Source organism: Anopheles stephensi, chromosome 2, assembly GCF_013141755.1.
Source record: "Anopheles stephensi strain Indian chromosome 2, UCI_ANSTEP_V1.0, whole genome shotgun sequence".
Taxonomy (NCBI): Eukaryota; Metazoa; Arthropoda; class Insecta; order Diptera; family Culicidae; genus Anopheles; species Anopheles stephensi.
In genome coordinates, this window is record NC_050202.1 from 80,804,191 (window position 1) to 80,828,280 (window position 24,090).

The following is a 24,090-nucleotide window of genomic DNA, read 5'->3' on the forward strand; positions in this document are numbered from 1 at the left end:
CGTTCAATGCGCATTTGAAACACTTCCAGCTACCATCACGCGTACGCTTCAAAACGATTAGGAAGTGTTGGTTAACATGTTTTGCATATAAAATTTTATTAAAAGTCTTTTTATTACCTTCTACTAAATTCTAACGTAAAGTAAGAAACTAATGCTTACATGCACTGTAACCTAATGTTGCGTTGTGTGCGTGTGCGCACACGGCCGCCGAGGTTGACGGATGATGATGTTTCCCGTTTTTGCTCAGTCGAACGATCACTGCTAGTCGCGATCACTGCACAAACCGCACATCTGGCCCTTGTGTACGGTCGGCAGCAGGATGTTGACGATGCCGGCCGGTCCGTACTGTACGACCGCTCCGTTGAGCTGGTTCTCCACCACCAGCACCCCTTCCCGATCGATGTACACCCGGAAGTCGTAGAATTCGTCATCGGGCGGATACTGGTACACGATATTGCGCAGATCGATCAGCTGCTCATCGTTGATGTTCACCGTCATGGTGGACGGGGACGAGCTGCTGCTGCCATTACTGTTGTTGCCCGGTTCGTAGATCAAATAGTTTCCACCGGTGTAGATCTGTACGCCCTTCTGGTCTTCCAGCACGAAGATGGCCATCTTGGGTGTGAGCGAGCAATCGGCGGTGAGCAGAAAGCTGTCCCGCACCCGATACTCGTCCCGGACCTCGTCCGTCAACTGCAGGATGCGGTCGTTGAACGTGGTTAGCTTGTTATAGATTAAGCTGCAAACACCTGACGTGGACAATGGAGAGTTATAAGTGAGACGCGTTTAGTGACGGGAACTGGAACATGCTTTCGCACACTTACTCAGAAACCCGTACTCGATGCGCGAGGTGTAGGAATGTTGCATCTTGACATTGTGGTAGAACCGCGACGGGAACCAAATGGTGCCACCGTTGATCTGTATCTCCGTATCGTTGGACCACTGTAGCACGCGTGCTTGTACATCGATATGGTCGGTCATGTTGAGTGTGTGCACGCGGCCGGGCACCACGGCCGAAACGGCGTGATCCAAACGGTGCAGCAACATGTCGATCCAGGACGGAAGCTGTGTGACGGTGAGCATATAAAGTTAAGCGCCAAAACAAACAAACAATGTCGTCCGGGCATTGTACAGTACCTTGGTGAAGCGGAAGTTTGCATCCAGCCCGGTTACCGTCGTCAGTGGACTAAACCGTGCTGGGCGACATTCGCCGGAAAATGGCGGTGGTGTAAGTCGCAGTATCTCCTTCGGGCAGCTACGATCCTTCGTGTCAAGCGCGCGGTAAATCCGTTCCACATAGTCCGGCAGATGGTAGGACACGTTGAATGCAATCCGCGGCTCCTTGGGACACTGTTTCGGCACCTTCGTCTCACCGAACACCACCTCACCGGTGAGCTGGAAGGGACGTTGCAGAAACACCAGTGGGCGGTAATCGGCCGAAAAGCACATCTAGAAAGAGGGGGGGGGGGGGAAAAGACATCGAAAAAAAAAACAAAAATCGTCGAATAGCATCGGAAAGTGGAAAGTTCTTCCATTCTGAGGTGCACACTCCAGGAAAGCAACCAGTATGTGTCACCATGGTAACCGAATTGTTTGGTTGGGTGCCTGTTGGTAGCCTCCGCATAGCATACTGCACCATCGCGAGCACTTTCGATTTTCGTTCTGCTGCTCACGTGCACGTCTTTTTCGCGAGCACGAGCTCAGCAGACGTTGAAGTGTGGTGGGCACCATCATTCTAGGTGAAACCATCAAACGAGCAGGTTGCAAATCGTCGTTCTGTGCGCTGGAAACCGTAGCAATCTAAATTTGCAGTGAATTTTAAAAGCAGAATTTGGGAAAACCACCACCACGCTCCGGACAGGTGTCATATTTCGCCACTAGAAAGCCGTACAAGGTTGACTCAGGCGTGGGTATAGAACACACAATGGCTTCGGTAAGTGGAAAGCGAGACTCGAATCGGTAGAGCTCACTGGCACATATCCCCATACGTTCTTCTTCCTGGCTAGTTGGACCAAAAACGTGAAGCATTCCGAAAGTATCTCGAATCGGCGGGCGCTATCGATTGTCTCAGCAAGGCGCTCATCCGACTGTACCAGGAAGAGCACAAGCCCGAAGATGCGTGCAAGTTCATCCGGCAGGTGCTGTGTGAAAGCTGTCCTACCGACGAACAGGTGACGGAAAGCTTGGAAGAGCTCGCCCAAGCCCGTAAGCGTATCCAGCAGCTGGAGCGCGAAAATCGAGGACTCGTACTTAACGTACGCCGTACGGCAAGCGAAACCAATCTTGCGCTCGACCAAGGCCTTCAGGATCTGGCGGAGGATGAAGGGTGCAGCTCGTTGCTGAAGAAACATCTCACCCAGGCGCTACTGGATACGCTGAGGGAGCTGAAAACGCCAGCCTACAAATCGACCCTTCTCGACTGTATCCAGTCGGGCTTGAAGCATCGGGATTCGCACGTTGGACTGTATGCGGCCGATCCGATGGCGTACAGCGTGTTTGCCGATCTGTTTAATCCACTCATCGAGGAGTATCATGCGGGCTTCGGGGCGGAAGATAAACAGCCGGACCTTAGCTGGGGAGAAGCGACCGAGCTCGAGAATCCGGATCCGGACGGTGCGTACGTCGTGTCGACACGGGTGCGTTGTGCCCGGTCGGTTGAAGGATTTCCCTTCCATCCACGCATGGGAGAAGATCAGTACGAAGACATCTACCGGAAGGTGCAGGCAGCGCTGCAGAATCTGCCCGAGGAGTTGCAGGGTGAGCTGCATTTGCTCGATGCGCTCGAGGCGAGCAAAAAGCTGGAGCTGACCGAGGGACACTATCTGTTCAAGGAGTGTGACCGCTTCCTGGACGAAGCTCAGGCCAATCGGTTCTTCCCGGCGGGTCGAGCCATCTTCCTGAACGAAGCGAAGACCTTCGTGGTTTGGGTGAATGAGGAAGATCATTTGCGTATCATTTCCATGCAGGATGGTGCAGATATCGGTAAGTCGTATCACATTTAATGGCGCTGGCTCGCGGCTATTTATCCCTCAATATTGATTCTCAGCGCAAGTGTATCAACGATTCATTACCGCGCTGGAAACGCTGGGCAATCAGATTCCCTTCCAGCGGGACGAACGGCTCGGGTATCTTACCTTCTGCCCGACCAATCTCGGCACGGCCATCCGTGCCTCGGTGCACATTCGGCTACCGAAGCTGAGCAGCGATAAGGCCCGTCTGGAGGAAGCGGCCGCCGCTCACAAACTACAGATACGTGGCGTACACGGCGAGCACACGGACACCGAGGACGGCGTGCTGGACGTGTCCAACAAGCGGCGCCTTGGGTTGACCGAGTTCGAGGCTGTCAAGGAAATGGTGGACGGCGTGAAGGCATTGATTGAGCTGGAAAAGGAGCTGGAGGCTGGCGGTGGTGGTGAAGCTGAAGCTGCGCCCGCCGAGGAATAGGCTCCGATTGTTGGGTCGAAGTTAGGAAATGACGCTTTGCTAGTTAAATTTGCCTGTTAGCTAGATAATCTGCCAGTACAATCCATGTTCACGTTGCACGGACTGATGCTTGAAGTTGCTCTAGACATGTTGAAGTCATGCGTTCAAAATAAACCCAAACCAAATTCCAACCGACCAACTATTTTGAACAACTTCACGCAAGCTCCCTGGGTGGTATGCACACATCTGCACAGCGCGATACGAATGTGAACGGCGAATTAAAAACAATTCGATTGTCTCGTCTCCACGAGCGGAGAAAATGCAATCGCCCAACTCGCCCCGCTGAAGTCGCCGAAGGGTGCGCAAAAAATTGACCCCGCTCTGATTGAGTTTAATTCAATTGAAAAACGAACCCCGAGCGCGTGCACGCGGGCGCCGCGATATGTGTCTCGGTCCGGTAAGAGCCGAGCCCGACTTACCTTCCAGTTGGAGCTGTTCCATTCGTGGCGCGTCAGCGAGAAGAACACCCGTGCCGCCCGGTCACACTTGAAGTTGGTGTACTGCGAGACGATGTCCCACTTGTGCAGTACCTTCACCTCATCGCGGCTGCCTTCCGGTTTCGGGATCGTGTGGGCCAGAATCAGGTTTACCCGCAGCACCTCATTTTCCGGTACGGCCGGTTGCTTGGAGTAGTTTTGCGTGTCCCATTTGAGCGTACCCTGCAGGAGCGTTTTCTGATCGTTTGCGATCAGCAGCGTCAGGTGCTTGTCCCGCCCGATGTGTATCGTGTTCAGCTGTATCAGGCTGACGATGCGCAGCAGGTTGTTGACGAGCGAGAATGGTGCCTTCGTGAGGACCTTCGCATTGTCCAGGATGTCCGTTTCGAGCATGAACATCACATTGTCCTTGGTGTAGTCTTGGTGCACTCTTGCCAGTAGCTGAATGCCTAGATCGTCTATCCGGTAGCCGTACTTGGCGATATCTTCCTCCTTCGGTTCGAGCGTTTCCGCCGCGCCCGAACCACCACCATTGGCCGGGGTGTTGCGCGTGCGACTCTTGAGCGAGATGCCGCTGGTCATGTTTTCCGGTCGGTAGAAGCTGTAGCTTATCGATTTGCCCGCAATGTCCCACACGATCTCGTTGTTGACCGGTATGTACACCAGAAAGCCCTGCTCGCGTATGGTCGAGTACTCCACGTCGTTGATGGGGTTGTAGCTGCGAATCTTTACCACCGCGTAGGAAGAGTACCGGATGTCCACCTGATTGCTGCGTGCCACCTTGTCCATCAGCATCATCTGCTGCGTCGTGTTGCCCCGTACCGTCGCCAGCACGGTGTTCTCGATCAGAATGTCCGCCGGCGTTCCGAGCAGCGTCGGCAGCGCGTACTTGATCATGAACGGGCGCCGTACGATCTGCATATTGACGTGGCTGTCCCGGAGCAGATTGATCCGATTGATAACTGCAAAGCGTTTGGACATCAGTAAGGGGACACACAGGAACACAACCCGTTACTGACACTACTTACTGTTTCCGTCGGTTAGATTGTGGAACGTCGTTTGATTCAGATGGTAGCACAGCACCGCTTTGCCCTCGAACTGGACGATGAACTCAAAGTGTAAGGGCGTCGGGCTGATGGTGGACAGTTTCATCGATTTCAGAATGCTGCTCAGCCGGTCCAGCCGCAGATGGCTAGAGTTGAAGGTGGTCAGCCGATTGATGACGGCGTCACTCAGCCCGCGTGCCTTAATGTACAGCTGTGGATATCGATCAAGAAACAAACGTTGGTTTTACATTGCCCATACTCCCCACACTTTCTGCGCCAAAGTACCCCTAGTTGGCCCGTAAACCTGCCGAGAGCCTCCGTGTCGAACTTGAGCGAAGCGATCATGGGTAGGTCCGTTTGGTGGCTTCCGATCAGCATCGTCTGCAGCATGGAACCGATGTGGAACTTGCGGTCGCGATAGTCAAACAGATAGTTGCCCGTGACCCAATATTTCGGCGCCGGTGCATCAGGCAGTTGGCGTGTCATGTACGCGAGCAGCAACTTGCTGGAACGGGTCAATTCTGGATTATTTGGACAAAAAGAAAAGTTGCTCATAACACGCAAAAACTTACAGATGTTGGTAGCATGGGTAGGTCGTCTCGGAGATGCTGAGCACCGTGGTGCGATAAAAGTTGATCATGTGTGGATCGTTCTCGGTCTTGATCACGCTGTACAGCCCTAGCAACCGGCCGGGGGTCGGGTTCGAGAACAGGAGCATCGTGAACGCGGCCACACGCAGCTGCAACGGGCTAGTGCGCGAGTGGAAGATCGGCCAGTACGTCTCGTAGACCTGATTCGGACGCAGGTGTGCCGTCGGCAGCAAAGCCAACATAGCGAGAAAGCGTATGTCGGTGTTTTGTGGGTAATCTGCCCGAATGATCGGATCCAAATACTCGGCCACATTTTCCAGCTGCAGATTGCCCAACCCTTGCAGGTAGAGCATCTGCTGCTCGTACTCGAAGCTGTCTGTCGGCGGGAAGAGAGAAGCAACATTGAAGATCCTCGTTCAATCGGCCGCACCGCAGCCTAAACTTACTCAGGAACAGATCGAAGTACATCTTGACGTACTTCTCGAACGTGTCCGCCGTCAACTTGCCCGCCACAAACGTGTTGTAGATCATGGTGGCGTAACTCAGCACGGCCGCATGCTTAATGTCCGGCCGATCGGCACCCACTTCCAGGAAAACTTCACACTCCTTCACCAACTCCTGCGACGGTTCGGCCATGTAGAATGGGAGCGAAATCAGCAGCTGCACGGCGGTCATCGGGTTCACCTGCTTGTTCATGATCAGATCGCGCGTCAGCAGTATCGTGGAGGTCGTGCCGGTGCGCGGTACAATCTCGAGGAAGATGTTCCGTGCCGTTTCCTGCCGGTACGACGTGCCGAGATCGATCTCCTCGTACAGCTGCTTCAGCGTGTCCAGCTCCATCGTGCCCATCAGGCGGATGATTTCCGACACCGTCTCGTCGTACGGTTCCTTCAGCTTGTTGTCCACCGTTTCCAGATTGTCGGCCATCGCGTTCAGCAGGCTGGCGGTGCGCTTGATAAGCTTCTCCCTCGACTTGGGGCTACGTCCGCCCGTCGCCTCCAGATCGGGACTGTCGAACAGGATCGGGCTGAACAGCAGCGCCATGCCGTTGACGATGTCCACCACCGGCCGGCCGGGCGTATCGTCCAGCACCTGGTGGCTTTCGTAGCGCAACACGACGCGCGAGTAAAGGAACTGCGGGTAGTAAGACTCCAGCGTACGAATGTTGGTGCGCATCGTACCGTCCAGATCGGTCAGCATGTAGCGGTAGGACTCGAGCTTGCGCAGCTTGTAGTTGGCGATGCGGGACGTGATCGCCTGCGGTTGCTTGTTCGGGATGCAGTGGTTCTGCGGGATGTTGCTGCGCGTGAGGTAGATCGCCCCGCGATAGATCGTGCACCGGTCCATGCCGTACGTTTTGGAGATCTCGAACACGTTCGATTTGTTCACGACAAAGTACTCGGTCGGACAGCTGCCGAAGATTCCCTGCTCGTCGACGACGTACGCACCGGGCCCGTCACCGTGCGCCTGCAGCAGCGACGCCAGCGCACGCTTAATGTTCGCCGACCAGATCGGTTCGTGCAGCTTGAACTGGATGCTTAGGATCGTATCGTTGGCGATCGCTACGCGGAACGGTTCCAGCAGCGCAGACACATCGCCCTCACTCTGCACCGGGATGTGATGGCGATCGAGCTCGATCTGTCCGTTGCCGGAAACGAGGGGGACAATAGCAATGTAGCAGGACACACCGCTACTGGCGCGTCTCTCTAAACGAAGCTTACAAACTTACCTGAGCGGCGAGGTTTTTCGCATCGTAACGATGCACCCGCAGGTACCCGTTCAGATACCACATGTAGTTGTCGGTCGCGTGTACATCCGGCACGAGCGTCACGTCCGTTTCCAGCCGGTACCGGATGTCGTAGTTGGGAGGAAAGATGTCGAACGCATCGCTGCGTCCGATGAGCAGCGCTGGAATGTACGGGGGCGAAAGGATCAATAGTTTGGGGCTGGGAAATTCCCTGATGATTTCGGGTTTGTAGTTTGCCGAGATAGAGCGCATGCTAAACAGGTTCGCTTAGAGAAGCAATCGCAAAATCAAACATCAATAAACCAACACGCTCTCCAGCGGAAATTCCAGCGCGAAAGGAAATGGTCAAAAGTGGCAAATCATCCTCGCTTCTGATAAGGAACATTCTTTAGCCACAGCTGAAGGAGAGACGCGCAGACCTCCAGCGAGAGTGTCGTGCCTTCGGTTTTCTCTTAATGAACCCCCCATTCCACAATTCGCTCGTGCGCAACCATCATCAATCAGTTGGCGAAAGTAATTAAACCCCGTCAAAGGTCAGCAATGAGCGGGATCACGAGACTGTGCTGGCAAGATGGTGAAGCAGAGAGACACACACACACACAGAAAACCCGCCCCGAGTGAGAGCCGACTATCAGCATCGTTCTTTCATTTTGTTGCTGTTGTTCTGTTCTGAAGCACGCTGCTTGGAACGCTGTGCAAATGCATTCCCATGCCTCGAGTGACCCCGGGCAGTGTGCTGCTGCGATAAGGTCACTATCGCCCGGGGTTTTGAACTTGGCTTCACTTGAGCCGGCTTTCGGGGAACGTGCGCTTATCGGAAGCATTTCGGAAGTAGCTACTAACCCCACACTGCTACCAGCACCGGAAGTCGCCGATTGGATGGAGTGATGATGCCCATCCTAACCGATAGAGTGTTGCACACTTGCCCACACGCTCACTGTTCACCGAAGCTTGTGTATCACGAAATTAGAGCACTGAATGAAAATGTTTAAACACGGTAAAACACACCAACAGCTCGACCGATATCAAATCATCTTGCCGATGGACACACTTCACTAGTTTGCTTTTCCGCTGGCGATCACTCCGAACTCGGCGCTAGTCGCGACATAACTGACGGGCAGCATCGATCGTCTTGGTTTTATCCGGGCCCGGGACACCCGAGAGCAACTGTCGCTGGTCAATTGACCAATCTCTGCGATGCGCTAGCAGGAAGCCACTTAACCGCCCCCTTCTGGTGTTCGGTGACGTCGTGACCCCGGGGTCGTCTCCCAGCCGCGTGGAAAGATCCCGCAAACCATCAACGCATCGATCGTGCGTTCAGACACGCGGTACGGGCAGCCGTCTGTGTGCTCGGCCAACGGAGGAACAACTGACACTGCATTCCGGCCGAACCAATCCTGCTCCGGAGCCGTCGAACGTTTCGATCGTGCGCTCGGGAAGAGGGTTTTAAGTGAGTGAAAAACACCCCGAAACGCTGATAAGGCCGTTTACGTCTGTTCCGTTTCGGCGTGGTCCTTTTTTCTTCTCGGCGTTCTCGCAAAACTGTTGAGCAATGATGCAACATATGCTCACTACACACACACACACACACACAGGGAACAACAACACGCGGAGAAATGGGAGTCGATGAGTAGGATGGGGAGAGCAGCAAAGGGGAAACCCGTCGCCGGGTCAATGCAATCGTGCAATTTCGGGAATCTCGTGATCTTGTGATTAAAGCAGCCGCAGGTCAATGGAAGGGTGCTCTATTTTTAGGATGGCGTCCTCTAGACGCCATTTTGTATGCGCCACAAGGACGATCCAACAATCGAATGGCACGATGACATCATCGTCATTTCGTTCCATGCCGAGCAACTGCAGTTGATTAAAACCATTTAACGGACTTCGGGTGGGGGGGGGCACATGATCTTTCTTCCTTCTTTTTGGGGGGTTTCTTGTACAGATGAGACAGTTACGCACGGCTGCTGGCAAGCATGGGCAGGATACGTACCAATTGCTCTTCAGGAAGTTCAGGAAGACAGTTCACGAAACGAGATTCGGATGTCGGTGTGTCCCTGACTTCAAACTACTCTACCCAAAACTGTATCTGATTTCTATGGCCCCGGTGTCTTGAGCATGCCATGAGAGTGGCCCATAACACAGCTCCCTCTAGACTTTCACCGGTTGGCTTCCGTGTTTCCCGCGAGCTTTTCGGATAATGCGATTCGCGCCAACTTCTCGCTTACTGTTTCCGTTCATTCAAAACGATCGGTAGCACTTTATTTCCTTAGTAAAAGAACGTATCATATTAGAAACATTGATCGAAAATCGACATTTGCATTATGTATGTATGTGTGCATTATGTATGCATAGCTTCACGATACCGCTGAAGACGTTGAAACCACATGCAGGCTTGTTAGAATTTTGCGAATCTGTTCGGCTAGTTCGCTGGAAGGAAGGGAAGCAAACGAATTCGCGCTGTAAGTATGTGCTGACACCACCATGGCCCCCACACACGAACTTACCCATTTGGCGGAAGGGCAGGATCTAGTTGCGATTGCAAATGGCGCAGCATGCTGATAAACTGATCCATGCTCTGGACGACGGACGCACCGGGGGTGAGCCAGACGCGCGGCAACGTGTACACGATGGTGGAAGCTTTCGCGATCGCGTCCACCGGCGAGCAGACACGCATCCCGTTCAGTAGATACCGGTTCAGCAGCGATCCGATCGCGAGCTCCTTCAGCGCGGCATCGGCTAAAATGCCCTGCCAGCTGGTGATGTTGCGCAGCAGCTTCAACCCGCTACAGAACTGCCGCTGAAAGAAGGACGATTTGGCCTCTTGCGCTCTGGGGATGGGGGGGGAAACAAAAAGGGGGAGGCGTACATGGGTATTAAGCGTACAAAGCGAGCTACGATTCCGCTGCGATGCTTACTGCTTTGGAAAGATGGGAATAAACACGTCGTTATCGATCGACTGCTTCAGCTTGTCGAGTATCGCTTGGAAGAGCACCCGGAGCGGTTTGCACGTGCCCTTGAGCGATGGATAGTCGCGCACGAACCGCTTCAGCAGCCGCACCAGCCGGAACGTTTGCGTCGTGGACAGCGGATCCCAGTACTGCTCGACCAGTGCCGTCAGCTTGGGCAGGAAGATTTTCTCCACCAGCGTCGGTAGAAGCCGTACGTCGGGATCCGCGGCCAGCGTCGCCTCCGTCGTGGCCGAGCAACCGTACTGCGCGACCGTGCGGTACCACCGCTCGTTCTCCAGCTCTACCAACGCATCCACCGTCAGCGGGTTCCAGCTGACGTGCTCGAGCCGGATAAGCGGGGCAAGGATTTTCGGCAGGCACAGGCTCACGTACGCGTCACTGTACGCGGGCATATCATGCTGGCGCCACTGCTCGAACCGCGCCAGTATGCCGGCAACCTCGCCGTACTCTTCCGCCGCATCCGCAAACACCTCTCTCGCTTCCAGCTCGATCGCTTGCAGTGCGGAACGGTAGCGGGCCGCTTCCATGTCCGGGATTTCGTCATCGCTCGACATACCGTCGAAGTGGCTGTCGGACGTTTCGCTCTTCTCCCGATCTCGGCGGCGCCGTGTACGCCGTCCCTCGCGTTCTGCCGCCCGCCGGACACGCTCCTGATCTTCTGGACCAACGCGCTTGACCGGTTCTGAGGGAAACATGACAAAAATGGTTTAATACCGAACTCACTTCGCCAAACACCTCAGACACTTACTGTTTGCGTCGGACACTTCCTTCACCTGGTCGCGCATATCCTGCCGGCGTCGTTCAATCAGCATCGCCGAATGTTTGCCCAGCAGCGTGAGGGCCTTCTGCTCGAGCGCCGTCACGAGCGGAACCTTTTCGTTCAAGCACTCCACCAAATCGGACACGTAGCAGCGAAACTCTTGGTAGAACCGGTACTTGGCCGCAGCAACCGGCGCCTTTTGCTCGCAGGACAGATGATCCATCCGTAGCAGTTGGATGTCGTGCGTAATCTGCTTAATGTCCTCGTCGTGCTTCCGGTTCAACTCGGCCGTCGTTCGGTGCCGTTCCGTTAGCTGTGCTAGAATCTGTTGCGGCATCCGCGGACCAGTCGGTTTCGGGTCGGTTGTCTTCGTCAGCAGCCCAACGCCGCCGCTGCCCGATGGTGCATGCGAGCGCTTGCTATTACCCGCGAGACGGATACCGCTGGACGCTGCGTAAGCTTTCTCGAGCAGGGCCGCTGTGGAAAGGGCACGGTAGTCACTGGCCCCATCAGCACCAACCCGTGGTTGATCGTCCAGCAGTGGGGCCGATTTGTTTTGGAACGTTTGGCTGAAGCTGCTGCCAATTAAGTACTGCGAGATTACGGACTCTTGCTGGGCCGAAACGAGCTGGGCGCCGGTCACACCCTTGCGGATCTGTTGATTTTCCCACTCCTTCGTTTCTACGTCCGAGTCCTCCGCATCCGAGTCTGCACACAGAGAAGAGGTACACGCAAATGAGCGAAGGATGAGCGGCTAACGGTCGATTGTTCACAAACGTACCTTCACGCTGGACGGCGTAAAACTGCTCCCGCCGCTCCTCGCGCTCTTTGGCACCGGTTATCGCGGACATGTCGATCCGATCGTCGTCCTCATCCGAACCGTCCCCGTCTCCGTCCTCCTGTACGGTTCGCTTTTTACTCTTCTCCTCCTTCGGTTCCTCGACCGGTATGAATTCGCCTGCGGGACACAGATGTTACAACGGTATGTATGAGTGCTCCAATTCCGAAGCTTCAATTTGCAGCAAACGGATGCAATTACCTTGCTCGCGCGCTTTCTGGCGCCGTTTGCGAGCTGCATGAATCATGGCCGCGTCCGGTATGACACCGTTCTCGAGACACATCCGAAAGTTGTCCTGCGGTTTCGCAAACCGATGGTGATGCTGCATCCGGCCACCGGCGCGCTCCTCCACCTCCTCCTCCTCCTCCTCGTTCGTTTCATCCTCCGAAGACATATCGTTCCGCCCGGCGCACAGGGCTGCCCGCCCGTTCAGAATCATATTCTCCGGGTCCGATTTCTTGACCACCAGCTTCGTGAATGCATTTTCCGGGGGGGTGGTGGGGGGGGGGGGCAAGAACCAAGGGGGGAGGGCGCAAAAATGGAAAGTAGCAAGTGTTAGAGGACATCTTAAAGTATACATCTGTTTGTTTTCCTCTCGTTGGAGCTGACAAGGTAGAGAAAAGGCGGCGCAGAGGATTTGAAGGGGGTTTTGAAGGAAAAGCGGTGCAAAGTTATCCTTTCCAATATGGTACACACTTGTCGACACACACACACATTTTTGCATTGCTATTTGAGTCCTTTGTGGCATGGCTGGTCTTTGCGGGGACCAGCGTAACCATCGCGGCGTTGAGGTGAGAGGATTGAGCATGGAAACTATGGTGCGATGCGCTTCGGTGCATTGATGGGAAAAAAAAGGTTTCTATTGGGCGTTTTCGGGCATATGTAGAACGCTCCGTTTGGCACTCTTCTCAGTGAACTGATCCTTTGCCAAAATCCCAATAATAAGTAATCCAATTTCAACAAAAACCGAACCAATCAAACTAACGCGTTGTGCCATTCCTTCGAAAGGACCTCAATTGAACGAAAGCGTGGAACAAGGAATACACTGAACCAGAGGTATGGAAAACCATATAGCTATGCGAACGGAACCGATATGTGAAGCATTTCTTGTTCTCGCTTGATCTACGTTTCGATCGCGGCTTGTTTCTTTTTGGTGTTTCGAACGAATCATTAAATGTAGTTTAAATACAACTTAAAAGAGAAAAAAGGGTAGTAGAAAATTGAATAATAATAACCTTACCACAAAGTCGTCTGTGCGTATTTCTGTTTGGATATTAGAGCTAGAATTTTCACACTTTTCTCTTTTTATCTTATCATTACTGTCGTTGCGGTACGACGACCCCGTGGCCGACGGTGGCGAAGCCGAACGGTGCTGCTGCTGGTGCTTTCGGGAAGCGTTCGTCGGTCGGCCCTGGTCCGCACCGTGCCCGGTCTGTCCCGTCGATGCGTGTGTGCCATTGCTCTTCTCCATGTGTCGCTTCCGGCGCCGTTCCTTGTCGAGCGTTTTCATCACCTTCTTGCTGTGGGAGGACTTTTTCACTTGGAAAACTTCGCCCTCCTCTGTACGAAAGGGCCCCGAGCGCGGAGGGAGGGGGGCAAAAGCGGAACGACGCAAACGGACGCCCCCGGCAGGGAATCGAAGGCCCAAACGGGAGTTGAAAATAAAGAGAAAGAAGAAGAAAAGAAAGAAAAAAGACGAACGGGAAAAACGTGCCATTAAATGTGTTCCTTGGGTTGGGCGGGGTTGGGAAGCGCCGCACGGTAACGAGGTGAACCACACACGCACAAAGCAAGGGGTTCCCTACTCGGACGCAGTAAGGACACTTTTTGTTTGGCACATTGGCACACAGGGTGGGAAATGCACTGAATAATTTCGTTTGCTTCTTCTACACTCGAGACCGGGACCGAGCCCGGGACCGTCACACTTTCCGCCAGTGCCTGCGGTTTCGAGGGGCCCTCTTCTCCGGGCACCCAGTGCAGCAGCAAATTGGCGACAAACTTTTCATTTCTTTGCTTCGGCAATCTAATTGCGCGTGGAAGACGTGTGCGCGATCACTTTGGCCACACGACGGCGGTGGCCATTCTTCATTCTTCTCTCTCCCTCTCTCTCTCTCTCTCGTGTACTTTTTTTCGTGTAGGTCAAGGACTAAAATGGATATTTTTTGTTACCTTCGTCGTCGAAACTAAGCAAAGAGGGTTTGGTGTTCGGAATCGCCTTAAGCGAACCCTTAGAGGAAGATTCCGCACGGTGTTCTTTTCGCTTGCGGTGTTCCGACGCGGTCGACACAACCGCCACCGCCGGACCTTCCGGTGCGGGCTCGGTATCCATCGGTGTCGGTCGACTGCTGTTGCTGCCATTGTCGCCGCCGTTACCGACGCCGTGCGGGCCCGAATCCTTGCCGGATGCGATATGGTTTTCCTCGTCCTCATCATCGTAGCCGCTAAAAACGCGCCGCTGGATGGGTTTCTTTGGTTTCCGGAAAAGCGACATCGCGCTGCCGTCTCCGTGACCCCGTGTGCGTGCGTGCGTGCGTGTGTGAGTGATGTTGTTGTTGTGCCCTGTGTGTTTGATGCGGTTTTGCGTGTACTACTGTGGCCACAGCATTTCACTCGCTGCTCAACACAATGCGGAAGCACTACCCTTGCGATCACTACACTTTTTCACTGGTTTCAATGTGAAATTGGAAAGGAAAATTGTATCAAAACACGCCAGACGGAAAAGCGTTATCGCTCCACATCGAGAGAAAATTTTTCCTTCGCCTTTTTCTATCGCTTTTGACAGCTGCCCTTTGCCGCATTGACGAAGGAGTGAGCGAGAAGGGAGAAGCGACCAACGCAAAAGAGCGAGACGACACGAATTAGATTCTGCAGTGTACGGCAAGTGTGTACAGCTCGTGGTTGAACACTTCAAATTCCCAGTGAAAAATATCATCACCGGCAATGCAAAGCAAAGTAAAAACAAAGGACCCGGTTATTTCGCAACTATATACAATATATATTTCGATCCACTTTTAGGCTTATACTAATTCCTGAGGAGCATCACATTTACGACAAATATTTGTCCACCCCCTTCCCAACAGCATCCTGAACGGTGGCGTACCCGTTCGCTTCCAAGAGCCGGTCGAGCTCGCGCTTAATTTTCGGCACTACCGGCGGACCGTGGAAAATGAAGGACGTGTACAGCTGCACTGCGCTGGCACCGGCTTCAATTTTCTCAAATGCATCTTCACCGGTAAAAATGCCGCCCACCCCAATGATCGGAATCTTTCCCTCCGTCAGCTTGTACACCCGTGCGATCATTGCCGTCGAACGTTGCTTTAACGGAGGGCCGCTCAAACCACCGAGCTGGCCGGCATTGTTGCTTTTCAGTGTAGGGGGCCGATCGATGGTTGTGTTTGAAACTATGAGTCCATCCACTGCACACGCCTTGGCTCGAATGACGTCCACAATCTCACGCAGATCTTCTTCCGATAGGTCTGGAGCTAGCTTCAGCAGTATCGGGCGCTGCTCGTTGGGTGGCAGCGTGGCACGTGCTTTAAGCACCTCCGTTAGCAACGTCTGCAGGGTGCTTTTGCTCTGCAGCGTGCGCAGTCCGGGCGTGTTTGGGCTGCTCACGTTGATCACCAGATAGTCGGCCAAACTGCCGAACCGCTTTACACCCTGCACGTAGTCTGCGATCGCATCGAGCGACAGTTTGTTCTTGCCCAAATTTATGCCCAGCATTACCCTCTCCTCTGGCGGTTCCTGTTCGCGGGATTCACGCAAACGATCGTACACAGCATCGTGCCCCTCGCTGTTAAACCCGTACCGGTTGACGATGGCTTTATCCTCGTTCAGCCGAAAAATGCGTGGCCTCGCATTGCCCGGCTGCGGTTCGGGCGTTACCGACCCGATCTCGACGAATCCGAACCCGATCAGCTGCAGGCCCTGGACGGCTTCGCCGTGCTTATCGAAACCGGCCGCAATACCGATCGGATTGTTAAACGTCATACCGAGGAACTGTGTGCGCAGTCGGTCCGTATCCTGGTAAGCTGGGCGGAACAGTTTCCACTTAACACCGAGCACCGCCAGATCGTGTGCCGTTTCTGGCGGTATGAGCCGCACGATCGGCATAAACACGTTGTTGTAGAATTTCTCATCTCCGCGCCATACGCTGTACGCACTGAAGACGCCCGCAGCCAGCCCCGTTACTTTCAGCAGGGAGCGGATTTTGTTCTGCAAAGCGAACAGGATCAACAACGCGTTGTGGCTTATCAGTGATCTAACGAGGGATCAGTGGCACGGTGCCAGAAGGTTCGCTACGCTTACCGGTGTTCTCACGCGGCATGCTGACATGGTTGATGATTTAAGATTGTTGCCCGCGAAACTAACGCACAATGTTGTGGAGTCCAAAGTTTCACCTAAAAATATATCTAAAGGAATATGTTACCACACAGCGGGATACTTTTTTTTGTACCCTAAACTTATTATTTATCACGCGGAGAAAGCGAAAGTTTCCACGGTGTGCGTGTGGAGCAAATGTGTGGTTGTTTACGTTTTGGTATAAAACCGCTCTGCCAAAGATGCTATAAAAGCCGCATGTTGGCTGTTTATAGTCCCCTCGCTAAAGAGTTGACAAAAAGCAACCGCGGAAAACCAGCAAATAGTGTGATTTTTTATCAGAAACTCTTCTTTTCAAAGCTATGCTTGTTCAAATTATGAAGGAAAATTGTTAAAATTATCCCAAATCCCAAATAATGCAATGCTGTGGCTGGTATTTGGCAAACCTTCCCGTCGGCAAACTTGAGCCAGTTCTTTTGTTATGAAAAACGGACCTCACCAACACCACGAAGCGAAACGTCAGTAGGAAGTCATTGGCAAAAAGGTTGCAGAGGCAGTGCGTGTGAATCAGCGAAGGAAAACATAGGCACCGAAAAAGTTGCAAAAAACTTGCTTATCATCGCTGATACGCGGCTGCACAGTACGACTCGAACTTGCCACTTTGTCGCGCAGTGTTTTCCAGAAGCACAGTGTGAAAATCGAAAGCTTGCAAAACAAAAAGAGCCCAAAAGCTCCTCGGGCATGGAGTGTTGTGCTTGATACGCCAATCAATCCTTTGCGCTGCGGAGGTGAATGTTTTTGTTCTTTGGCCCGTGTTTAGAAAGTGAATTGCTTAGAAATGCATTATTAGTGTGATAACTCGACGTCAAGTGCTCCTCCCAGTGGGACGATCGTCAGTGTGTGCGTGCGTGTGTTCAGTTAGTGTAACTCAAAACCCAACTTCCAACGAAAGGGTGCGTTCTTTGTTTACAAAATAGCTCGCTTCCCTCGATCGGGGGATCCCACTACCCCACTTCGGCCGTCTTCAATTTCCATCGGAAAACACGGAAAGATATTACATTTCCACCATTTCATCTCTAAACCTGTTTGTGTTTGTGTGTGTGCTTAGCATTGAACGGGAGCTCATTAACCGGAAGCAACGTGAAGGATTTCCGTTTGAACTGTTGCGTAGTAGAAATATCAAAACCCCTTCCCTTTCCCTGGGAACACACACGCACAGAGGTGGAGCTGTGCTACTCTGTTTGGCACGCTGTTCGTCTAATACGTGTGCGCGCGCTCTCTATCGCTCGGGTGTGAGAGCTCAAAAGAGCAGAAAGAGCAGGAGCAGCCTCTTGACCAGCCAAGGTCACGAAGCGTCACACTCCGTGAACAGGCAGGCTGGCTGGCAGGCAGGCCAATCTCTGCATGTTTACGTTTTTGCTGCGCCTGCTGTATCGGATGGAGAAGAAGCCTTCTGGCTGCCAGTAAAGCGCGCGTGTTTGTGTGTGTGTGGTTGTATTTCTATCGCTAAACTAAGCCCTTCGTTAGCCGTGTACTATCATCAGGCTCCATCAAGGCCACAGCAGCCACGCGAAAACGCAAAAAAGAAAGCTGCTACCAGCCAACGGCCACCCGGATTATTATCTCACTGCCTTTCTCCACCGTTCGACGTGCGTGCGTGTGTGTGTGGATGCTTCGTACACTGGAGACATCTTCCGATCAACAGTAAACAGCAACCATGATGCAAGCGGAGGACACAGAAAGTCTTTCGTGGATCAGCGATAAGGTAACCGTCACAAAGCGTGGGAACAAATTTTGATAAAGCTCTCCTGATTTTTCACAGAGGAAAACAGCAGTCAAATGCGTCGTGGGTTGTTGGCCTACTTAGTTTCCTAACCATAGCAATCAGCGAGCAGCGTGTGTGCGTGTTTGTGGGCTGCTAGCAGTGGGTGTGGATGGTATAGCCCTCTTTATCGAGCTTCTTGAGGAATGGTTTTGTTTACATTGTATGGAGGATGGCACAAGATTGGGCCCCCGAATGCGATTGAATATGGCTCTGACCACAACGATAAAGAAACCGCACCACAGCGCGAAGGAAAAGAGCTCTATTGCGGCGGGTTCCGAACACGCCAAGCGCGTATATTGTTGTTGGAGAGGGGTTGCGTATACTGTACGCACCATATAAACCGTCAACATACCCTTCTCCTCACACCAATCCGCCACACAATGTTTTCAAGGACTTTCGTGCGATGGTGCTACGAAAATGGGGTCTGATCGTGTGCCGTCGACTAGCCTTTAGCCAGGTGGAATTAATATTCTCCGCATGACATTGATCCTCAGCGCAGGTTCTAAACCGTCCAGTCGGTGTTAGGCAAAAGGCACAGCGCGCGCTTCCGTTCGGCAGCAAACAAATGAACAAACAATCGAACCGATCGAACGTTTAAATAAGTAATCAAATTCATAAATCGTTTGTTTTTTTTTCGTTTCATGATCATGCAGAAAACTTACGATCATGTTTGTTGTGAAACACAGCACAATTGCTTCCAGCACACTCACAACCACGACCTACTTTGATGAAAACAATACTGCAAAGCTGATGAAGCAAAGCAGAATAATCAAATCGAGCTGCCACGGATTTTGCTGACTCGGGCTAAAACGGTTCAAAAACAAATTTTATTATGAACAATACGTTTCGGCTTCAATAATCTGCTGTTGCCTCCCTGCCGGAAGCGAATACTGTTTGCCGCTGATTTGGAAGGGCGTCTGCGTTTGTGCTTACACTACCCGATGAATACGTCCGGTGTGTGGTGTTGTGTGGGGTTGCAGCATCGAACGAAATGGGGTTAAATGAATGTGCGGCAATTACAATGACGGTTTACCCTATCCTTGCGCGTTTCGTGCCATCGTGCAATCGAGCCTTACGCGATCTGATGGCCGCTGCGCAATCTTGGTGGCCTATCGATCCCTCCTATATCACCCTCCTGGACGGGTACCGCCTTCCGCGCGGTAATCATCGATCGCACACCATTTGTGGGGCTACGGCGCGGGCACGTCTTGTATGCGCGTCACCATCGTATGTTTTGAGAGAACGTTTCTGATAAGAATAGCTTCGAAAGATTTAAATACCACTTCACGAACGCTGCTAGGATGAAAACGTACGATGACGCAGATGATTCGTGGTGATAGGGGACGATTAGCGATGGCCACTTTCCTTGGGTTCACTACCAACGGTGGGCTCGTTCAGCATGGTAGGGAAACTGATTGTAGGCAGTAGCTCAGTGAAGGTTTGCATTTTGGGCCATTTCTTTCTATTTTTTAATTTCCTCTAATTGGATTTGTTCATCGAAATAATTGTCCCCTTTTCTTCGATTTGCTTTTGCAGCCACTAACGACTGATGGATCGCTTGCAGCACAGCCACCGGATGTGGTGTCCGGCCCGTTCACATCACTTCCCCTCGATATGACCGATACCGACGATATAGACGATCTCCGGCGATCTCCGGCGATGAACGGTCCCACCGACCACACGAACAGCAGCAGTAAGAAGGAACGAAGCTTTCTGCTGATGGACGAACAGGAACGGATATGTGTGCGATCGGCGGAACAGTTCTGCAAGCGGCTGTCCGTATCGCCCGACGCGAAGCTAAAAGTCGTTTCGATCTTCGGCAACACGGGCGATGGGAAATCGCACACGATGAACCACGCACTGTTTGGTGGGCGCGATGTGTTCAAAACCTCATCCGAACAGGCGTCCTGCACCATGGGCATATGGGCCGCATATCAACGACAGAAGAACGTGCTGGCGCTCGATACCGAGGGATTGCTCGGCGAAACGGTGAACGAAAACCGACAAATGCGCATGCTGCTGAAGGTGTTGGCCATCTCAGACATCATCATCTACCGCACGCGGGCCGAACGATTGCGCACCGATATGTACAAGTTTCTCGGCACCGCGTCGAAAGCTTTTACGAAGTATTTTTCCGGCGCACTGCAGGCGCTCGATTTGCCCGGCCCTCCGCAGGCACTCGGGCCGGCGGTGATCATCTTTCACGAAACGCACAACACGGAGGTGCTGAAGGAGGATGACGATGGCAAAAAGGAGGAGGACATTCTGCGCGAACGGTTCGCCAAGCTGCGGCTGGAGCTGAGTGCGTTCAGCTCGCTGCGGTACGTTGGCGTGCGGACGGCCAAACCACCGACCAACTACGAACCGCTGCGGATGGTGTGGGAGAAGGAGATCCGCAATACGGCTGTCCGCTCGCCCCGGTTGCCACGCGTCGTGTTCGAAGCCCTGCTGGCACTGAACAACAAGTTCAACGGTGAGCTTAGCCCACTGCCGTTCAATGCCTTCCCGGAGCAGTACTTTACCTGTACGACCTACTGCAAGTCGTGTGATGCCCGTTGCCAGCTGTCGATGGGACATCTCGAGCTGAAGGAGGATCATCGGTGCGGCGCCAGCTGCAAGTATCAGCATCAGCACGAGAACAAGGTGTACCTGTGCAACCGGTGCTACGTGAACGGGCGCCAGGTGGTGGTGAGTATTAAGACGCAAAAGTCGACCGATTCGTCGTGGATGGGTTTGGCGCTGTACGCGTGGAGCGGGTCCGTCATCGAATGTCCGCACTGTGGCGAAATTTATCGGTCCCGGCAACACTGGTACGGCAACAAGTCGCCCGAGCAGAATGCGGTCCGGTACGTACCGTTTGCAGACGAGCGGTTCTGCTATCCTCCGCGCGAGGGCGCTAGCGTCGGAAGAGCGAATTCTATTAAGGCTTTTGTGGTTTTTTGGTACGTGATTTGTTTGCAGCACGGAAATTGTACACGTTTGGAACGATGGCGGTCTGCAGCTGCAAGGGCCAACCCATTCGGCGCAGCTCGTGCTGGACGGTGTGGCCTACATCACGGATGCTATGGCAAGCGTCGGTTCCCAGCCGACGAAGCTCGTAAAGTCGTGGGTAACGGACAAAATTCGTCCTGCTTACTGGCGCCCGGACAGCGAGATTATTGTACGTGTTTTGTTGTGGCCTGCTGATGCGATGATGCGGAGAGTACAAAGAGTTTTTCTTTCCTATAATCAACAGCACTGTAAAGGCTGCATCAGCAACTTTGAGCGGCTCGGGTTGAAGAAACATCACTGTCGTAGCTGTGGGGAAGGGTTTTGCAACCATTGCTCCAAACACGAGATGCCCGTACCGATCCGTGGCTGGAACTATCCGGTGCGGGTGTGCAACAGCTGCTGGAACGATGGACGAAACGGGGGAACGATGGGTGCGGACGGTCCCGCCACGAATGGAGTTACATCGAACGGGAACCACCACCAGCTAGATCAACCACAGCGAAATGCAGGTACGTGCGTGTGTCTCTGTGTCTGTGTGTGTGTGGTGAGGCAGGCGTGTTCGGCTTAACCGGATCCGATTTAGCAAAGCGCGGTTCAAAATTCGCTGTCACCGCTGCCCTGTTTCGTTTACTTTTCGATCCGCTGTGGTGTGACGCGCGATGATGGCGATGATGATGTTCTCACCCCGTCGTCCGTCCCGCACAGATCGTGAACTTGATGCGCAACAGCTTACTGACGATGCTGACCACCTCCTCGTGACGTCTTCTTCTGCAGGCACTGGTATCGACGAAGCGAACAACGTGCTGGTGCGGCGGTACGGTGAAGCGGTTATTAACACGATCACCAACATTGGAGCCGTGCTGGAATATCCGAAAGGTAAGCATCGCAGCACGCCGTTTTTTTGTACTGCTCATGAACCGTTCTGTATTGATCACGCTCCTCTCGATCGGTCGATCGGTCGCCAGACTTTATCAAGGAATCTGCCCGTCCCTCGTACTGGGTACCGGACGCCGAGGCACCGAACTGTTACATCTGCGAGCTGGAGTTTGGTTCGCCGGAGGAGCTGAACACCGTTGCCGCCAAGCCCGTAGCAGCTCCGGCACCGTCCGGCACATCGACACCGGCTGGCGGCTCGTCGCCGGCGAAGCGCGCCGAAAACGGTGGTGTGACGCGCGCCCCACAAACCACCAAGCGATCTTCCCCGTCGTACCGTAGCGTCGATCGGCGACGGCATCACTGCCGGGCGTGCGGGAATGCGGTGTGTGCCGGCTGTTCGGCAAACCGTCGCGCCGTACCGAAACGGGGCTGGTTGAGTGATGTGCGCGTGTGCAACAGCTGCTACACGGCAGAAGATTAGACGGAAAGGTTCCCCATTTTGTTTCCGAGCTGTTTGTCCTTTTCCCTTCCGGTGGACAAAAGCCTTCACCCACGGTTAGCAAATTAGTAAAGGGTAGCTTGCTTTTCGTTGTAGTGGAGAGGATGTGTCGATCATTGCCTCCAATTTCCCGCCCATTCTTCCTACACCGATACCCCCTGTTTGCATTTCCATTCCGGAAGGAAGGAAGTGTTAAGCCAAAAAAAAAAGCAAAACAACTCTACGCACTACGATATACGGGGTGCAGCATGGCCACCAACTCTAGCTGGCTGGCTGCCGAACCACCAAAAATTGTGATGATATTTACTCTATTTTTTTCACCTCTGTTTTATTAGCGTTTAGTAGGCGTTGGAATATGCGCGCGGATAGGTTTTTTTTTTTTTAAATTGAAATCGGTTCGACGGACGCGATAGGACTTTGGGAATGAAACAATGAAGACTAGTATTTTGTTGATGAATGAATTGTGTAAGTGTAATAGTGTGTACAAGCATAGCTTTAAATCGTTCTTGTTTCATTTCGGGACTGATGCCACCTCTGATGCGCGTTTGGTTCGTTCGTTTTTGTTTTTTCGTCACTCACTTCCTTCAGGATGGGTAGACTAAAACAGCCGAATGCCATGTTGTCCCTAGGGGAAACCTGAGATGGTTTTAAAAATCTACACGCAGTGCAAGTCCCTCCACGAATCAATATTAATCGGCCCGCGGGACATAAAACACAGACAAACACACACACAAAACGGACCTTTCAAAACGGTTATGCTGCCATCGGATCTTTACATATGTACTTGAGAACTCGTACTGTGCAAAAACACCGCCATACAAGCATGCAATTGAATATATATATATGTATATGTATGTCACAGATCCCGATTCACCTGTGGGGAGCTAAACACAGTGTATGTGCGTAATGTCGTAGTTAAGCTAATTGATCTTTCCCCCCCAACAGAACAGCGGCTCGATCCGTCGCGTCTCGTGGCATCTTACCTATGTATGGGCACGTCAAAACATATACATAAAGCTACAAGAAGCATACATACATCCATATATATATATTTCGATAATTCTTCAGAAGAACACCTCGAATGGCACAGTTTTAGTAGAAGCTTTTGTATTGTAGTCATTATTGTTAGCTGGAAAGAAACATCCCTTCTCCCTCTTCCTTTCTCTACTCGGTCTAGGTAATGGTGAGAACCAGCTCCCTTCTCCGGCAGATTCAACTCCCGATTGAATCAGCTAGTGCGCTCGCTTTCCACGTGTCCTGAATCCTTGCCGTATGCCTTAAATCCTATCGCAATCTAGCAGGTCAGTTGCTAAGGGTCTTTGTAGCAAAGGGTTCATCATCTACAGTAGGCATTTGTTAGGCAGCATTAAGGATTGCAATTAGTTAGTGGGCTGGCGCCGGTCTTCACATGGCAGGGCCGGGGTTCAAATCCCATCCAGACCACCTTCCCGTACGTAAGGCTGACTACTTTTCTACGGGTAAAATTAAGTCACAGAAAGCCAGAAATGGCAGGCCGAGAGACCTCTCGAGGTTGTGTAGTGCCAAAGAAGAAGAGAAGGTCACGTCATGAGAATGACACCGGACAACCCAGCCCGTAAAGTCCTTTTAGGCCATCCACACGGACAGAGGAGGAGACGTGGTAGGCCCAAATCGAGATGGAGTGATGGCGGCGCTAAACCGTGAGGCGGTATCGAGGATTGTTGCAGCAG

The 24,090-nt window shown here is 52.8% G+C and overlaps 5 protein-coding genes across 10 annotated transcripts; 2 read left to right on the forward strand and 3 right to left on the reverse strand.

Annotated features, from left to right (window-relative positions):
• Positions 1 to 65: 65 nt before the first annotated feature.
• Positions 66 to 8,707, reverse strand: LOC118505529. Its single transcript, XM_036041439.1, has 10 exons — positions 8,147 to 8,707; positions 7,286 to 7,464; positions 6,003 to 7,194; positions 5,539 to 5,932; positions 5,252 to 5,471; positions 4,949 to 5,177; positions 3,903 to 4,882; positions 1,138 to 1,449; positions 825 to 1,065; positions 66 to 749 (listed from the first exon to the last, which is right to left on the reverse strand). The coding sequence occupies exons 1-10, from the start codon at positions 8,199 to 8,201 to the stop codon at positions 262 to 264; spliced, it is 4,290 nt and encodes a 1,429-aa protein (XP_035897332.1). The 5' UTR covers positions 8,202 to 8,707; the 3' UTR covers positions 66 to 261.
• LOC118505532 (arginine kinase-like) lies at positions 1,643 to 3,622 on the forward strand. Its single transcript, XM_036041442.1, has 3 exons — positions 1,643 to 1,933; positions 2,007 to 2,982; positions 3,047 to 3,622. The coding sequence occupies exons 1-3, from the start codon at positions 1,925 to 1,927 to the stop codon at positions 3,442 to 3,444; spliced, it is 1,383 nt and encodes a 460-aa protein (XP_035897335.1). The 5' UTR covers positions 1,643 to 1,924; the 3' UTR covers positions 3,445 to 3,622.
• An 817-nt stretch (positions 8,708 to 9,524) lies between the features above and the next one.
• On the reverse strand, positions 9,525 to 14,663 carry LOC118505530 (PAX3- and PAX7-binding protein 1). Of its 2 annotated transcripts, XM_036041440.1 has the most exons (8): positions 14,040 to 14,663; positions 13,111 to 13,430; positions 12,072 to 12,339; positions 11,814 to 11,990; positions 11,021 to 11,740; positions 10,219 to 10,954; positions 9,808 to 10,131; positions 9,525 to 9,730 (listed from the first exon to the last, which is right to left on the reverse strand). In XM_036041440.1, the coding sequence occupies exons 1-8, from the start codon at positions 14,359 to 14,361 to the stop codon at positions 9,658 to 9,660; spliced, it is 2,940 nt and encodes a 979-aa protein (XP_035897333.1). In that variant the 5' UTR covers positions 14,362 to 14,663; the 3' UTR covers positions 9,525 to 9,657. The 2 variants fall into 2 exon arrangements, with proteins under 2 accessions (XP_035897333.1, XP_035897334.1); XM_036041441.1 differs by lacking the exon at positions 14,040 to 14,663 and having other exon boundaries at positions 13,106 to 13,244.
• Positions 14,664 to 14,841: 178 nt separating this feature from the next.
• LOC118505534 (dihydroorotate dehydrogenase (quinone), mitochondrial) lies at positions 14,842 to 16,419 on the reverse strand. The gene is made up of 2 exons (XM_036041449.1): positions 16,179 to 16,419; positions 14,842 to 16,085 (listed from the first exon to the last, which is right to left on the reverse strand). Exons 1-2 carry the CDS (start codon positions 16,203 to 16,205, stop codon positions 14,916 to 14,918), a joined length of 1,197 nt encoding a protein of 398 aa, XP_035897342.1. The 5' UTR covers positions 16,206 to 16,419; the 3' UTR covers positions 14,842 to 14,915.
• Positions 16,420 to 16,713: 294 nt separating this feature from the next.
• On the forward strand, positions 16,714 to 23,479 carry LOC118505533 (zinc finger FYVE domain-containing protein 1-like). 5 transcript variants are annotated; one of them, XM_036041444.1, is made up of 7 exons: positions 16,715 to 17,143; positions 17,299 to 17,955; positions 19,552 to 20,861; positions 20,977 to 21,175; positions 21,251 to 21,515; positions 21,712 to 21,882; positions 21,972 to 23,479. In XM_036041444.1, exons 2-7 carry the CDS (start codon positions 17,908 to 17,910, stop codon positions 22,361 to 22,363), a joined length of 2,385 nt encoding a protein of 794 aa, XP_035897337.1. In that variant the 5' UTR covers positions 16,715 to 17,143; positions 17,299 to 17,907; the 3' UTR covers positions 22,364 to 23,479. The 5 variants fall into 5 exon arrangements, with proteins under 5 accessions (XP_035897341.1, XP_035897337.1, XP_035897336.1 ...); XM_036041448.1 differs by having other exon boundaries at positions 16,714 to 17,955; positions 21,781 to 21,882; XM_036041443.1 differs by having other exon boundaries at positions 16,715 to 17,955.
• Positions 23,480 to 24,090: the final 611 nt, after the last annotated feature.

Excerpts from the sequence above, each read along its gene's own strand:
- LOC118505532 (XM_036041442.1), top strand. Across the intron at positions 2,983-3,046 it reads GCAGGATGGTGCAGATATCG|CGCAAGTGTATCAACGATTC; the intron begins GTAAGTCGTATC and ends ATTGATTCTCAG.
- LOC118505529 (XM_036041439.1), bottom strand. The coding sequence starts at position 8,201 with ATGGGCATCATCACTCCATCCAATCGGCGACTTCCGGTGCTGGTAGCA. Across the intron at positions 5,933-6,002 it reads GTACTTCGATCTGTTCCTGA|ACAGCTTCGAGTACGAGCAG; the intron begins GTAAGTTTAGGC and ends TCCCGCCGACAG. Across the intron at positions 4,883-4,948 it reads CAATCTAACCGACGGAAACA|TTATCAATCGGATCAATCTG; the intron begins GTAAGTAGTGTC and ends AACGCTTTGCAG.
- LOC118505530 (XM_036041440.1), bottom strand. The coding sequence starts at position 14,361 with ATGTCGCTTTTCCGGAAACCAAAGAAACCCATCCAGCGGCGCGTTTTT. Across the intron at positions 13,431-14,039 it reads GCTTAGTTTCGACGACGAAG|AGGAGGGCGAAGTTTTCCAA; the intron begins GTAACAAAAAAT and ends CCTTTCGTACAG. Across the intron at positions 11,741-11,813 it reads TTACGCCGTCCAGCGTGAAG|ACTCGGATGCGGAGGACTCG; the intron begins GTACGTTTGTGA and ends CTCTGTGTGCAG.
- LOC118505534 (XM_036041449.1), bottom strand. The coding sequence starts at position 16,205 with ATGTCAGCATGCCGCGTGAGAACACCG. Across the intron at positions 16,086-16,178 it reads CATGCCGCGTGAGAACACCG|AACAAAATCCGCTCCCTGCT; the intron begins GTAAGCGTAGCG and ends TTCGCTTTGCAG.
- LOC118505533 (XM_036041443.1), top strand. The coding sequence starts at position 17,908 with ATGATGCAAGCGGAGGACACAGAAAGTCTTTCGTGGATCAGCGATAAG. Across the intron at positions 17,956-19,551 it reads TTTCGTGGATCAGCGATAAG|CCACTAACGACTGATGGATC; the intron begins GTAACCGTCACA and ends TTGCTTTTGCAG. Across the intron at positions 21,883-21,971 it reads CGTGCTGGAATATCCGAAAG|ACTTTATCAAGGAATCTGCC; the intron begins GTAAGCATCGCA and ends ATCGGTCGCCAG.